Source organism: Prinia subflava, chromosome 13 (assembly GCF_021018805.1).
Source record: "Prinia subflava isolate CZ2003 ecotype Zambia chromosome 13, Cam_Psub_1.2, whole genome shotgun sequence".
Lineage (NCBI taxonomy): Eukaryota > Metazoa > Chordata > Aves > Passeriformes > Cisticolidae > Prinia > Prinia subflava.
The window spans coordinates 2497713-2512500 of record NC_086259.1 but is presented as its reverse complement, the minus strand read 5'-3'; the positions used below and the strand labels follow the sequence as shown (position 1 = coordinate 2512500).

General features: G+C 40.5%; 1 protein-coding gene across 5 annotated transcripts in view; it reads right to left on the bottom strand.

The window, feature by feature from the left end:
* The window catches only part of LOC134557424 (transcription initiation factor TFIID subunit 4-like), a 150807-nt gene that overhangs the window by 87462 nt on the left and 48557 nt on the right, over positions 1–14788 (bottom strand). For 4 of the 5 annotated variants that reach the window (XM_063410413.1, XM_063410415.1, XM_063410416.1 and 1 more), the window contains one exon: positions 36–166. In XM_063410413.1, the coding sequence (XP_063266483.1) occupies positions 36–166 (131 nt within the window). Of the gene's footprint in view, positions 1–35; positions 167–11773; positions 11907–12565; positions 12666–14788 lie in introns of those variants that run through there. The other variant, XR_010082048.1, reaches the window with a different exon arrangement.

The window sequence follows — 14788 nt, the reverse complement described above, 5'->3', positions numbered from 1 at the left end:
GCGCAGGAACACAAACCCATTCTGGGCACACTTACTTTGTACGACTCCATCCGGTGCTGGGTTATCACTGTCACTTTCTCTATCACTGTTCTTAATCTGTTCTGTGTTGCATGGGAAATAAAAGTAACGACCTCAGCTGGCACATCAGTAATTCCTAGTTTTTTAGCTAAAGCAAAAAAACAAAACAAAACAGAGTTAGCTTACCCCCCTAAAAAAAAAAAAACCCAAAACACAAAAAAGCTCTAAAGGACTTTACATCACAACTTTGTTTTCCTGAATACAAAAATCCGTGAGTTTATTTATGTGGCTTTGGTGACACATTCATGATCCCCTGAAAAGGGTGCAACTTGACTTTACAAGTTTAAAAGAGGAATCAGAGAATTTCTTTAACACTTGAAAGCATTTAAGAACTTAACTGAAGTTTAGCCTGGCACATTAAATTGAGGCATATCAGAGTATGAGAAACCTGAGTTCTCAGTTGTTCTACACAAGAGAAAACAACTCCTTTATTTTCAGAAGCATTAGTGCAGATGAATTTCAGTGTCGAGTGTGTGAGGGTGCAGCCCAAAGCGTTCTGTAGCATCCTTTAGCCTATTGGTATAGCACCAATAACAGAAATTCTTAGGAAAAAAAAACCTATTAATTGAAGGCAAAGAAATAAAGTCATATTAAAAAGAGTTGTTTAGAAACACCAGCTGTCCCCCCAACACATATTCATGGTTACTTGGACATTTGATACTTGGTTTGTAAGAAAACTGCGTTTTCTTGCGTAAACAAGCTGCGTTTGTAAGAAAAGCAAACAGTCTACAGTCTAATGCACTGGTATATTTAAAAAACATGCAAGCTACAGAAAAAAAGAAAATGAGTAACACTTAAGGACTCATAAATTCATCAAAATAATTACTAAGTACTGGATATAAATGTAGCTATATGAATATATTTACTTATTTAAACTACAGTCCTACAAAGGTATATGTAGTGTTGGCAGGGCAGTTTTCTGCATAGAAAACTCCTGGTGTGCACACACAGATATATTCTACACAGGAAAAAACGAGTAATTGTATTTTGTATGGACCATTGGTGTTGACCTGGCACAAAAGAATGAATATGCTCAGTCAGCAGTCCCTCGAATGGACACAAGACTTTCAAAAGTGGTTTGGTTGGGTCGCACGAAGGGTTTTGCAGAACACTACAGGAAATCGGTGACTATTTCGGGAAGCGCTTCCTACAGAGCCAATTGCAAGAGGAATCCTCCTCTGGAGAGGGGGCCCTGAGCAAACGCCAGCCTCGGCTGCAGGAGAGCGAGTGTTTGATTTGAGAGGCGTTCCCACCTTCCCCTCCCTCGAGAGCAAGAAATCGTCCCACGGCTAAAAAGATAACGTGGGACAAGGGAGCGCTGCTGGCACCGGGAGCGGAGCGGGGCCGGCGCCAGGGGGAGCAGGCACCTGCCCCTTCCCTTCCCTTCCCTTCCCTTCCCTTCCCTTCCCTTCCCTTCCCTTCCCTTCCCTTCCCTTCCCTTCCCTTCCCTTCCCTTCCCTTCCCTTCCCTTCCCTTCCCTTCCCTTCCCTTCCCTTCCCTTCCCCTTCCCCTTCCCCTTCCCCTTCCCCTTCCCCTTCCCCTTCCCTTCGATCCCATTCCAGCAGGATCTGCCCCTTCCCTCCCCTTGGCTCCCGTTTCACCGGGATCTGCTCTTCCCTTCCCTTGGCTCCCGTTTCACCGGGATCTGCCCCTTCCCTCCCCTTGGCTCCCGTTTCACCGGGATCTGCCCTTCTCTTCCCTTGGCTCCCGTTTCACCGGGATCTGCCCTTCCCTTCCCTTGGTTCCCGTTTCACCGGGATCTGCCCTTCCCTTCCCTTGGTTCCCGTTTCACCGGGATCTGCCCTTCCCTTCCCTTGGCTCCCGTTTCACCGGGATCTGCCCCTTCCCTCCCCTTGGTTCCCGTTTCACCGGGATCTGCCCTTCCCTTCCCTTGTCTCCCGCTCCAGCAGGATCTGCCCCTCCCAGGGATGCTGCAGCACAGCCCCGCTGCGCTCCCCGGCCACTCCTCCCCAGCTCAGTTCTGTACTCCGGCTATCGCTGGTGTTCATTTTAGGGATTCTTTGAAGTCGTTACCTCTTTAACTAACTTAATCACTGACTCCCTATCTTACACGTTACCTTAAGGATTTCAGCAAGATGCATATATGATTTTTAACTAATTTTTGCTTTATCATGGGGAAAAAATAAATTAAGCGTTTCTTGGTGCCCAATTTGTCCTGTGTAATAGAGCTGGAGCTGCGCTCAGGTTGCTGAAAGCTGAATGTGTAATGGGAGGCAGACACACACATTAAATCCCAACGCTGCAGCTGCCACCCAGGCAAATGAAGTCCTTGAAGTTGGGAGGATGATTCCTGTGGGCAGGAGCAATTCCTCCAAGTCAGACTGGCAATATTGAGGCCTATTTGAGCATGCACCATTTTACTATGCAAACACATGTAAGCAATGCCATCAATCAGAAAACCCTAGTCTGAAAGATAAAATGAAGTAAGAAGGGACATTTAATTAACTAGTATCCAGAAAAGTGGTTTGGAGATGGAAAATTATGCCCTATTCTCCGTATGGGTGAGAATGTGTAATTGTTACAGTTCTCTGAATTTCAGTGTCACAATAGCTACCCAACTTCCAGGAAAATACACACACTCCTTTTATAACAAGAACTGTTGCCATCTTGTTTTTTTTCCACATAAAGGTTTTTCTAATCTTAAAAAAAATTATTCTAAGTAAAGTCGACCATTAAAGGATTTTTCTTGTCCCTTTAACTCTTCAGAAATTCATCCATAATCAATGGACCATTCTCTGAGATACCTGATGCCTTAAGATTCTTGTCCTTCATCAGCCTCTGCAATATCCCAGTAACTTTCTTCTCCTAAAATCCCTCAACATCATATTCCCAAATCCAGAAAACTGCCCAGAGGCCATAGAGTCCCTCGGGAATCTGCCCTGGGGCTTAGCCTTTTTAATGGGTGTCTCAGGGACCTCGGGGGTGAGACACACAGCCCCCTCACCAAGTCTGCAGATGGCACCACCCTGAGCAGGGCAGAGGGAAAGACCTGGCAGGTGACACAAGAGGAACTCCATGGAGCTCTTGAAGGACAAGTGCAAAGCCCTGTGCCTGGGCTGGGGTCAGCAGCACTGATGGAACCACAGAGAGCCTGCAGGTTATCCAGGTTCCAGCACTGCACCCTGTCACCCAGGGGTTGTACCTACAGCAAAACAGTAAATCACTGTAAACCAACCCACCAAGGGAAGCAGCTACTCCTCTTAACTCAGCCCACATCTACAATCCTGCATGTTTGGGTCACCCAGTACAAGAAAAGCTTGGAAACACTTGAATCCAGGAAAAAGTCAACAAGATGGTCATGGGGTGGCAGCACATGACCTACATGAGGAGAACATGAGGGTTCTTTTTCTTGGAATAAGAAGACTTAAGAGAGAGTTTATTGAGAAGATGGAGCCAGACCCTTTATTAAGGTTGCCTGGAAGAAGAATGAGAAGTCAATTCATAAACTGAAACAGCTGTTTATGACTGGATATAGAGAAGAATTTTTTATGAAGACAAATAATCGAACACTTCACACAAACAAGTTGTAGACAGTCCCACCTCTCAAGTTTTTAAGACTTGGCCAATTGATACTCTAAACAACTCAGTCTAAATTCAGATGCAGCTTTGAGTGAGAGAGTGGAGTGATTCGATGATCCCTGTCCTCCTGCACATGTGCTTCCACATTCCTCATTCCTGCACAGTACTGTGACATCTCCATCTCAGCTCAGCCCCTGGCACATCTCCCAGTGCCCATTTGTCCAGCACGCCAGCTGAGCACAGCCACAGACCCCGAGCTGGGCAGTCTGTGCCAGGGAGCTCACTGGCAGCCAACCAGGCAGAGGAGCAAAGAAGAGGAAAAAATGGCTTCATCTCCCCCTCAGACACACAGAGGAGGCTCTAGCTCCTCATTGATCAGTCGACTCAAAAGTGACCTGAAGGGAAAGAAGAAAGGCAAATGGAATACTCAATCAATTAAGGCTAAAATTCTTTGGAAAACGGGATAAGGGGAAAAGAACACAATCTCCCCGCAAATGAATTAGCATCAAGGAACCAGATTACAAAAAGATTTTTAAGAAGTCGTCTTGTCATCCACACAATTCATCATGTGTGGAAGCATCCTCACATCTTCCCTGCTCTAAATTCCATTAGTTAAACCCTGTTAGCCTGGGATGTCAGAAGCAGGGTGCATTCCAAAGCTGCATACTACACAAAGATTTGGCACGCTCCTTAAATACTTGGATTGTACTTGGGGCAAGGGTGGGAAAAGTACCAATTTCAGCCAGGCTTGGAAAGGCTGGCCTGGTTGTACTTTCATACACAGTTGCTCACATCACTGTGCTGAATCCACTGACCCAGGAGAAGTGACACCACTGCTAAGAGCCTGTCCCTTTTCTGCTTTCTGCTACTCAGAAAAAATGCCAAATAGCAACGGAATCTATGCACAGGGCTGGCAAATGGTAATTTTCATGTGTTTCTATACTGAAGTCTTAGGTTTGTTTTTTTTTTCTTGACTGCCACTTCTCCTCCTGGGATCCGCTCTCATTTACAAATTTTGTAAAATTAAATGTATAAAATTTCATCCACTTGCTTTTATTAAAAGCATATTGGAATCCTGTCTGCCATCAAAGGAAAAGAACACTTATCTCTAAATAGGAAATTCCTGACATACTCTTCTAGTCTGCTTAATTATTTTCCCAGTGTTAATAGGAAAAGGCTTCTCCTCCCTTTTCAAGATTCCCTAGCATGATAATCATGTAAGAACAGAAATATGATTTATACTTTTAAGAAATGTATATATACACATTTGTGTTCTAAAACACAAAATACTAAATAGCTAATTTTATCACGAAACACAAATATCCTCATTATTACTCAGCTTTCTAACCAAGTTATTGGACAGTGGCCTTCATCTACTGATATTTTTATTTAGGCCCTAGCATTCTGAATCCTGGTCTTAATTGCACCATCTGATCTTTACAATATATATACTTAAATATGTGCAGAAACAAAAGAGAAAATTGAGATTAAAGAAATAAACCCAAAACCTTACTTCTATCAACTGAGTGCTTTCCCTTGCCTTCTGTTCTTAAAAAGTTGAACTTCTTTCTGATTTTTAGGTGATCATCTCAATGTACTTTAAGTTTGATGATGTGGCAATCTTAACTTGCAGTCTTGTGATCAAAAGTATCATATGTGGAATTTGAAGAGAGTTGCTTGCTTTTAAATAATACATTTGTTAAATTTAGACATTTTTGGTAACAAGTATATGCCTCAAGTCTTTAAAATTACTTTAGCAATGTAATTTTGAACTTTTCCTAGAGCTATGATAAAAACATCATCAAGGTTAACAACAAAAAAGGAGCTGGAGCAAAGCAATGCTCCAAGCTATAATTTTAACCCATCTCTCCAGCTGAATTTAAGTTTTGATATTTTAAAGACAAAACTAAGGTCATATTCTTTATTCAAGTGCTCTTGCCAGATCTCTATTACACCAGAACTGTACAAGACCATCAAGAATTGATGACTGATAGAAAGAAAATTTCAATTCTTTGTGGCAAAACTCAGAGCACATCCTCAGAGGCATCAGATGCTACTAAAGAGTCACATTATCCTACATGAGAAATATGAGGGACAAATGTGCACTCAAAGTGCAAATTTTGAATCTGCCAAGCATTACAGAACAACACAATAAAGTCTGCCCACATGTTAATTCTTAATTACATTGTCTGGAAGCTTTAATAGCAAACCCTGGTTCAATCAGAATTTAATAAATATCTATAGTATATGAGCATGCAAAGAAGTGTGTTAAGATGTTTTGTTACAAATAAACTATAGTATATTTAAAATTTTTTGATACTGCAACAGTTACTATAAAGTCAGAACTTAGATACAAGTTCCAAAAATCTTGAGGGGAAAAAACGTTCAGCAATATTATTCTGATATTGGCATATGTGTCAGTAGCACAAGATTGTTTTTTACAAATATGAAAGCACCTAAACCTTGTAACTGAAAACTTTTTAGGTCTCAAGAAGTGAAAATTCTGCTATCATCTGCTTAGATATCTGAAAGTCATTGGCTTCGCTGCACTTTAGAAATTTAATTATATTTTACTGATCAAAAACCGAAACAAATCATAAGGAGGGTACTGCCCTATTTGAGAAGCACAAGAAAAATACTGTCTTTGCAGATAGGCTTTCAAAGAATCAAAAAGTTACTTCAATAATTTATACTATAAGAGGACTGACAGGATTGAGATCAAAGATAAAAAAAATTATTTGTAAAACATCAGGTCTGACTCTGATTATTGATGTGATAAATTATTGAGTGCCTGTATAAAATCTCTTTACGTTTACACTCAAAACAAAAAAACCTTGAAGAACTAGCTTTAAGCAGTTAAACAGCTCATATTTAGGGCTTGAGTTGTCCTTCAAGAGCAACACTGTGAGGGTGCATAATTAGTGTCTATTTGCCCTAATCACAGGTCAGAAACGCAGAAACTCACTCCTATTGCCCCAACACAGGAGCAACTGCTTGAACTTTAAATTCTGTGCATGAAATACTGGTCCAAGATCCAAATGGAACCAATCTTGTGAGGTCCAGACCCCTTCTGCCATTACAGCTGGCTTGCATACCACAAAACAGAAAGCAAAGTCTATCCCCCTCCAATCTGAGACATTATTCGAGTTTCTGTTTAACTTTATTCAACACTGTCAGATCTAGGAAAATGCAACAAAGAAGCATCTGCTCAGATCTGCCCACCTCCCTCCTGCCCACAGCACAGAAAGTGTTGGCTGTGCCATGGATTGCATCTACAGTTGAGGTTCAATTGTTATTGAACCCTTCCTATGCTATCCCAAAAGAGCCACCACAGTTTTGTGCCTCAGTCCCCCTGCAAGCTTCCCCATCAGTAAAGGCAATGTATTGGAAACACTACCACTTCAAATTCCTGCTGCTTTCCAAACCATTCACCTCTCTAATAAAGACTTCTATGCCTCCATTTCACCAGCATAAGGGGAATTTTACAGTGATGCTGTAGATGCAGCAGTGAAACATTTAAAACACCTTAATCTCTGTTTACATAAAATTAAATACAACACGATTGGTTAAGTAGACACTGTTCAAGACTTACAGTATACAGGAACTTCTGGAAACTACAAGCTGAAAAAATTGGGGTGAGGGGGAGAGCAGTTCACCTTCTGAAACTAGGTAAGCAGTATTTGTGTAAGACTCAGCTTGTGTAGTCTCTACAGAAAGCAAGCCATGAAATCAAGAGAAAGCAACTGGAGCTTTGTCTGATACTGTGCATTAATAGTTCTAAACCGAGCAGTGCCATCCAACTGCCAGCCTAAGCATGAAGGGGAAACGACTCCACTGCTCTAAGGGGCCCTGACAACCTGAGAAGCACAAATGGCAATTCTTGAACTCACTTCTCCCAGCCTCATCAGGTGGAACTGAAGCACAGGACAGAGCAGTGTCCTCAGCCCACAAAGGCATCCAGCAGTGCTGCACTCCTGGTGCTATCAGGGGAAAACCCAACCCTGAATATTAAGTTAGAGAATGAGGGATGGAACACAGGAAAGGAAAAAAATAAGGAGGTTGTTTAGGTTCAGAATACCCTGGGGTTATGTCGGGGGTCTACCGGTGACCCAGACAGACTTTCAGTACTAAAAACTGAAGGCAGAACTTGTTAAACAGTAGTAGGACAAACTGCAACTCCTAGTGGATGATTAAAATTAGAGATTCCTAGGGGTGCAAGATAACCCAGTGATCCCAGGCAGAGGAAACAGTAAGATAATTTTAGCTGTAATCTTCTGGTTCCATCCCTTCAAAAAAAGCTTGAATTTAAGTCTTACTAACTAAATGCATAAATAATTTAAACAATGTTGACTTGCTGTACTGTTAAGCTGGTCTGCTGCTGGAAGACAGTATGAGGAAAGGAGAAAGTAAAAAACTTGTGTAGCTACCTTCACAAAAACAGGCAACCCAAAGGGAGTGGTTGGAGCAGGCACCCCTGAGGAGCCTGTGGCCGGGAGCACAGCCCCGGGCCAGGGAGCGTTTCCTGCCAAACCAGACAATCCCCGCCAAGCGCTCCGGGATCTGGGGCTCCCTGGGGCTGGTCCAAGCCAGCACTGCTCCGGGAGGGGTACACGGCCAGGACGGAACCCACAGCTCCAAAGCAGCCTCAGCTGACACGGAAAGGCTGTGCAAAGCAGCCTCTGATACCGCTCAACACTGCCAGCGCACCTTCCTGGGGAACAACCGCTTCCTTGGAGAGAAGGACTCTTTATCACCTGCTAATTGTGATTTACAAAACGATGGAAAGCCCTGCATTCCTTACTGCAGACACCTTGCTTGTAAAAAACCATTCCACCTCTCAGAGCTCAAGAAGTGACTCATGAGTGGACAAACTGGACAACCTCCTTGAGAATTCCTGATCTGCTGGGAGTAGTGTCTGTCCTACACTTCTTCAGGACTACCCACCCTGGGCTGATTGCATACTGAGAAACTGGGAAACTGCTCAAACATCGCTTATTTGTTTAAAATAAATTCCAAACTTGCAGGTTAAAATCCTCAAAATACATACCATATCCAGCACAAGACACAGTAGGGAAAAACATAACCAGTCATGTAACGTACCCTAAAAGAATAAAAATGCTGAATAAAATGCTACACAGTTTTTGTCTTTTAATATTGTCCTGCTCTCCCTCCGAAGTAAATGCCAACCAAACTATTTTGGCAAAGTATGATTCAACTGACACTTTTAAGCTCTGTAGTGTGAATGCACAAGCACAAAACCATTCAAAGTATGTTTCAGCCACTGTAGTGGATTTAACTTTTTCTGTATAAACTACACTATAATAAATACTTATGTTTTTCTATAACTGTCTAAAAAGTTAAGTAAACCTACACTGGGTAACAGAGTCCATCATCCTTTCTCTAACAGTAGTATTAGGAAATGCTGCTAGAAGATTATTAAAACAAAAAGTGTGTGGTGCTCCCTGTGCACCAAAACTATGCCTTGGTCTGGTTAGAGCACCTTATCTGTCTATTAGGTCAGGATGGAATGGTTTTTCCATTAATTTTTCAAGTAATTTTTTGAATCTGCAACACTGTCAAATGAAGAGTTCCACAACTTAACTACGCACTTGCCAAAAGCAACCTTTTTATTTTGAACTTTTACTTTGTAATCTTACACTTTATTCTTGCCAAAGGAAAACAAGCAAAATAGCTCCACTCAAGAGGGTCATATTGGTGTAATTATTTTACACAGCAGACCCACAGAAATAGTTGCATCCATGCAAAATCTATGTGTAACCCTGGCCACAGTCTCATCCTATTTTCTGTTCTGATTCAAAGCTTTTATATGCAAGTCCATAGGAGTTGGGGTAGGACAAAAGAAAATTCATCAAGCAGAGAAAGAATTTCTCAAGAACCTTACTTAACCCTACCCATATAAGTCCTGTTTTTTGATGGAACTCATATAAGATTAACCAGCAAAAAGCCTCTATTTCTCTAAGTCATCTCAACCAGTGGGTAAGTCTGGGAACTTATGCATAATTCCTGCTTTTTGGCAAAAAGAAAAACTACTTTGAGAAGAGGTCTGTGCTCAGGTATATATAACCAGACAATCCAGTTTCCAAAATTCTGTCTCTAAGCTAGATAATTAAACAGCTGTAAGGCAGCTATTAATCATCCATAAAGAGCCTTTTTTATTACCCTTAGTGGTTTGTCTCTAACAGTACCCAGCAAGTCACCAAACAACATTCTGCACAGGTTTGTGGAGGCTTGGGAATGGCAGGAGCTGCCACAAAGCATGGAAGCACACACACAGAACAGTGCATGCAGGAGCAGGGAACACGTGCCATGCCAACAGCAAGGGAGGCTTGCAGCTTGATCAGAGAGGACAGAAAGAATGCCAACTCTGAAGGAACAGAAAGCACTACAATTAAATGTTTACCTGCTCTCTTCTGTAACTAAACTCTGTGTCACCTAACTTGTTTTAGAAGAAATCAAAATCTCAATGTGTTAAGCAAAGACAATATCCTCAAGTTTGATGTTTAATTCCTCCTCTTTAAAAAATTCAACTTTAAAATTATTTTTGTGCCATTTGATGTTAGTATTCTGAAAGAAGGACGGGTGCTGAAGTTATTAAAAGGAGGCATTGAAGGACAAAGTCTTTGAAAACTACAGCTCCACATCCTACCCTATATTCCCAGTAACCTGTGTTGCAGCAATTGAGCAGTGTGAGGAAAATACTAAAGACAGAGGAAGGGATGAGATCTGAAACAGGGGCAGGTCTGAACGAGTCAAATAGGAACACACAGATTACAGTTACGTGATCTTTTCTTCTTCATCTTGGTTTTCCCAAAATAAAAAATACAGCATAATAAGCATGTCCAAAGACATTCAGGAATATTCAAGAATAAACACGGCGTGACTAGAAAATATGTTCACTAATTTTATGAATGATAGTAAATATCTCAACACACTTTTGTACTTGGTTACCCACTAGCGAGTCAAATAAAAAGAGATTTTTACAGGAAGAACTAACATGGCAATGACACCAACAGGAGTTCCTAAGAAAACAACAGAGAAGTTGTTAGTTGGGGATTTATCTGTTGTCATGCAGAATAGACAAATGTGTTTCTTGAGTTAAACTCGAAACAGTAAACCAAGACAGGACCTCAGGCTTAAACACCATAAATATGTGATTATGACAGTACACCAGGTAAGAGAGAGATGGAGAACTCCTGTAAGAATGTCAGATGACAAACAAATGCCAGCATCCAATAACACAGTCCTCACAAGCAACAGAACACACTCTCCATCACATCACATCATTCAAAGGACATTTTGACTTTTTTTTCCCAGAGAAACCATCTCTCTGACACAACAAAAGCAACAGGTATCACAGTAGTCACCACAAGCCTGATGCCAGGGAGGCGTGAGGCTTCGTTAAGGAGAGAGGATGGGATTTCAGACAGGAGGATATGCACAAAACCCAGGAAATTCAAAGGATACCAGGAGGGTAGACCAAAGATCATAACCTGAATTTCAAAATGTCAGCACCTTCTGTAAATGCCCAGGATTAGAATTAAATCTGCCAAGATCGGGACACCATGCCACATTCATTAAATATGAAATAGAGCATCACCAGATCCACCACTGCTAAATTTAACCAGATCAGATGTGGTCACTTAATTTTGTCAAAATAGCTTCAGTTTATGACAGTTTATATTAAAGTTGCACTTCTACACTTTTGTGCAGGAACAGATGGTGGTACCTCATGTGGCACAACTCTGTGTTGCAGCTACTTCCTTGAAAACAAACACCCTTTGGTTAGCAGCAGAATGTCCTCATACCACTTCAATATTTGGCTCTGACTTATTTAACAAGGGACTGCAAAACTGCTTAAACCACAGATTAACCCTCTCTGCATTACAACCACTGAAAAAAGTGACAAAGTGCCAATGAGTTATAGGAAATTCTGGACTTGTGTGCAGCAAACTCAGCAACATGAAGGAGGCTGACAAATGCAATTCAAACTCATGGGAGAAGGAAAGACTCAAGGAAGTTTAGGAAGATTCTCAGTAATTTTAAGAAATGAAAACACTACAACTTTAGTATGAGCAGCAGGATTGCCAAATAAACATAATGAACAATCACTCCAACATATCTTAAAAAATATTACCTTTTACTTTTTCCCCCTTAAACGATCCTTGTAGATGCTGCTCTCTGATCAATGACTTCCTCCTCCACAAAGATGTTCCAACATGTGTTGAGCGCTGGGGACATTAGCACCACCTCTAGAGCATGGAGTTTGCCTACAGGGAGAATGTAAGTCAGCTTTATTGCAATATTGAATGGTTCTCTAAGGTTTTCTTTTTATTGTTCTTATTTTACATCCATGGACTTTATAAATGAATCTGGTAGAGAATGCATCTCCACAGAATGATCTTAATTTTACTCCCTTTTGCAGAGACCTGGAAATTTAAGCCGTTCAATTCCCAGGTGCAAACTTATTCTGAAGCTGGGTAACAGATTTTGGTGGGCCCTGAAGGCCAGAACTGCCTTCCAGAAATAGCAAGACTTTTAAAGATGGCACTTTCACTACATTCACAAAACAGAATGAAAAACGGGTGAAAACAAAATTATTATGGGGAAAACAAAACTTGAATTCTCTAAATATTTCTGAGACCAAGTAGTATGGTCATGCTCTCAGTTCAGCTGGAGTAAAACCGTTGAAAATGATGCCTGAAGAAACAGCGTCATTTTCTTCATAAATAATCATAGTTTAAACATAGCTAAATTAATCATATTTATTTTGAGAAATTACTGCTTGATGAAATAACATCAGTTCTGACACCTAAAGGTGGTACTGCTAAAAGTGTAACTCAGATTCTGTAGCGGTGCAGAGCCAATAAGATGAATAAAAAGAAAACCTTGGAAATACACAAAAAATATTGAACAGAAGCTGCCCTACCTTTCACAGAAAGGCAGACTCCAAGCTCTCAGGTGGTACTGAAGTTACCATTCCAACACATGTTGGGACATCTTGTAAAACAGGAAGTCTAATCATGGACCTATTAAAGAAAGAACAACAATAGGGTTTAACATTCTGCTGAAGTACTTACTGGTTATGTTTATTTGGCAACACTGCTGCTGATACTAAGATGGGAACATATTCCCACCTTTTTTGAAAAGGAAATAATAAATGTAAATAAAATATAATTGTCTTATAATATTGTAGCACTAGCAATTGATTCAGTTGGAGTATAAAACCAATTTCTCTCTTGAACATGTACAATAAACTCAAATCTCAGCCTAAGAAACAACTAATCACACAAGAACAACTATGGACATTGGTTAGAAACTGGGAGCAGCACACATCTTCTCATCTAAACACTATTTCTAGCAATTACTTGTTTTATACTAATGAAAAAAGCCCAAGTTACAGAACTATTCCAGACGTCAGAATGTGGATACACCTCTACACCTGCCACATCTCTGCAGTGCCAGACTGAATTTCACAGAAACTAGAGGAACTCCATGCTTTTGGCAGGCACAATAACTTGGAATTTGGACTATACAGTACCTAACACGACTTTTTTTTTTTTTTGTTCCCTGAGAAAAAGCAACTAGAATCCAGAGAACTCCACTGTAGGTACAGTTCCAGCAGATTAAGCATGTCCCTAGGACAGTGCATGACTTCAATCTGCTACACTTATGAACAGGTAGGTGCTAGAGCAATCCTCAAACACAACCAGGAGTTATGTCCACAGGATGGAAAAAATGATATTCAAACAAATGCTTCCTTTTGAAAACAAATCAACTTATGGACAAAAAGTTAAAAGTCAGCAGTGAAAACAACTAAGTCACATCAACAAAAAGTGCAGTGAAAACAAAATGGTATATTCACAGGCAGTTGGAGAGCTCAGAATTCCAGAACACACAACCACTGTAATTGAAGCAGCTATAAAAGCCCTTTAAAGTAAAGCAGCCAGAGGAATAACTACACTTTTATATTAGAGCTGCCCTGTATATGAAGAGCAGCCATCAATGGGACAGCTTCATCTCATTCAAACATGAATACAAATGTTGACAAAAAAACCCAGAAAAGGAGGAGGACAGAAAGACTTACTGAACTAATAACAAATGCTTTAAATGCTGAAATCACCTGGCCTGCTTCCACGAAGGGTACTCCTATGGGTTTTAACATGGTTTAGCAATACAAAATGCCCTCCAGAGCACACAAATTCTTTATTTAAGATATGTACATATGCACACAACTGCTGCCACTGTGCTGCCACACAGTAGATTCCATACACTCCAGAATACAGAAAACACAGATAAGCCATTTCTGTATGTTTAACATGCAGTTTTAGAGCAGACATGCAATTCAAGCGTGGCTGAACAAAGAAAGAATCAAGGCAGAGCAATGATCAATATTTCATCAGACAGAATTAAAAACATATTTTACATGTAAAATAACACAAAGGTAAATCTATAAATTATGTTGAGCCTAACTATACAGCTATTATATTGACAGAAACAAGGGCTCAATTCTAACCAGCCAAGCCTCTCTGAAGCTGTTTTAAGGAAGACCATAAGCCTTATAACTACTGAATTAGGAGAAAGTGGATTCACCAGCACATTTTCAAGCTTTATAATAACTGGCAAGCACCACTATGTGTGTTCTAGACTAAAAATTTATTTATATGAAGCAGGAGAATACAGAACTATGTCTGTGGTGGAAATACTGCAGATGTATGCTATGTCAGTATAACAGACTTTTTCCAAAGGACAGATCACGATGCTAGATAACAAACAAATACAACATTTTGCAAAACCTGCTATAGACAATCTGAATTCTTAATGTAGATGTAGAAAACTCTGAATGAACGTGAAATAAAAATATTATGGCTGATTCTTCATTAAATTTCTATCATATGTATTTAAGTTAAAATAATTTGAAAGATACAAGATGAACAGTATTCAAAATGTACTCAATGTGGCCAAACCAGTCCCATATTTCTTAGAATGCCATCTAAGAAATCTGCTCTATTCAGCCAGTGCTCTGTAACAATAAAACTGAAGTAGAAAAATGGGGTGAAGAACACAAAGTGAAGAGAAAGAGAGAAAGGAACCATCTAAGTCAAAGAACACAATATGCCAAACTCTTGCTTAAATATTATTGCATTATGAC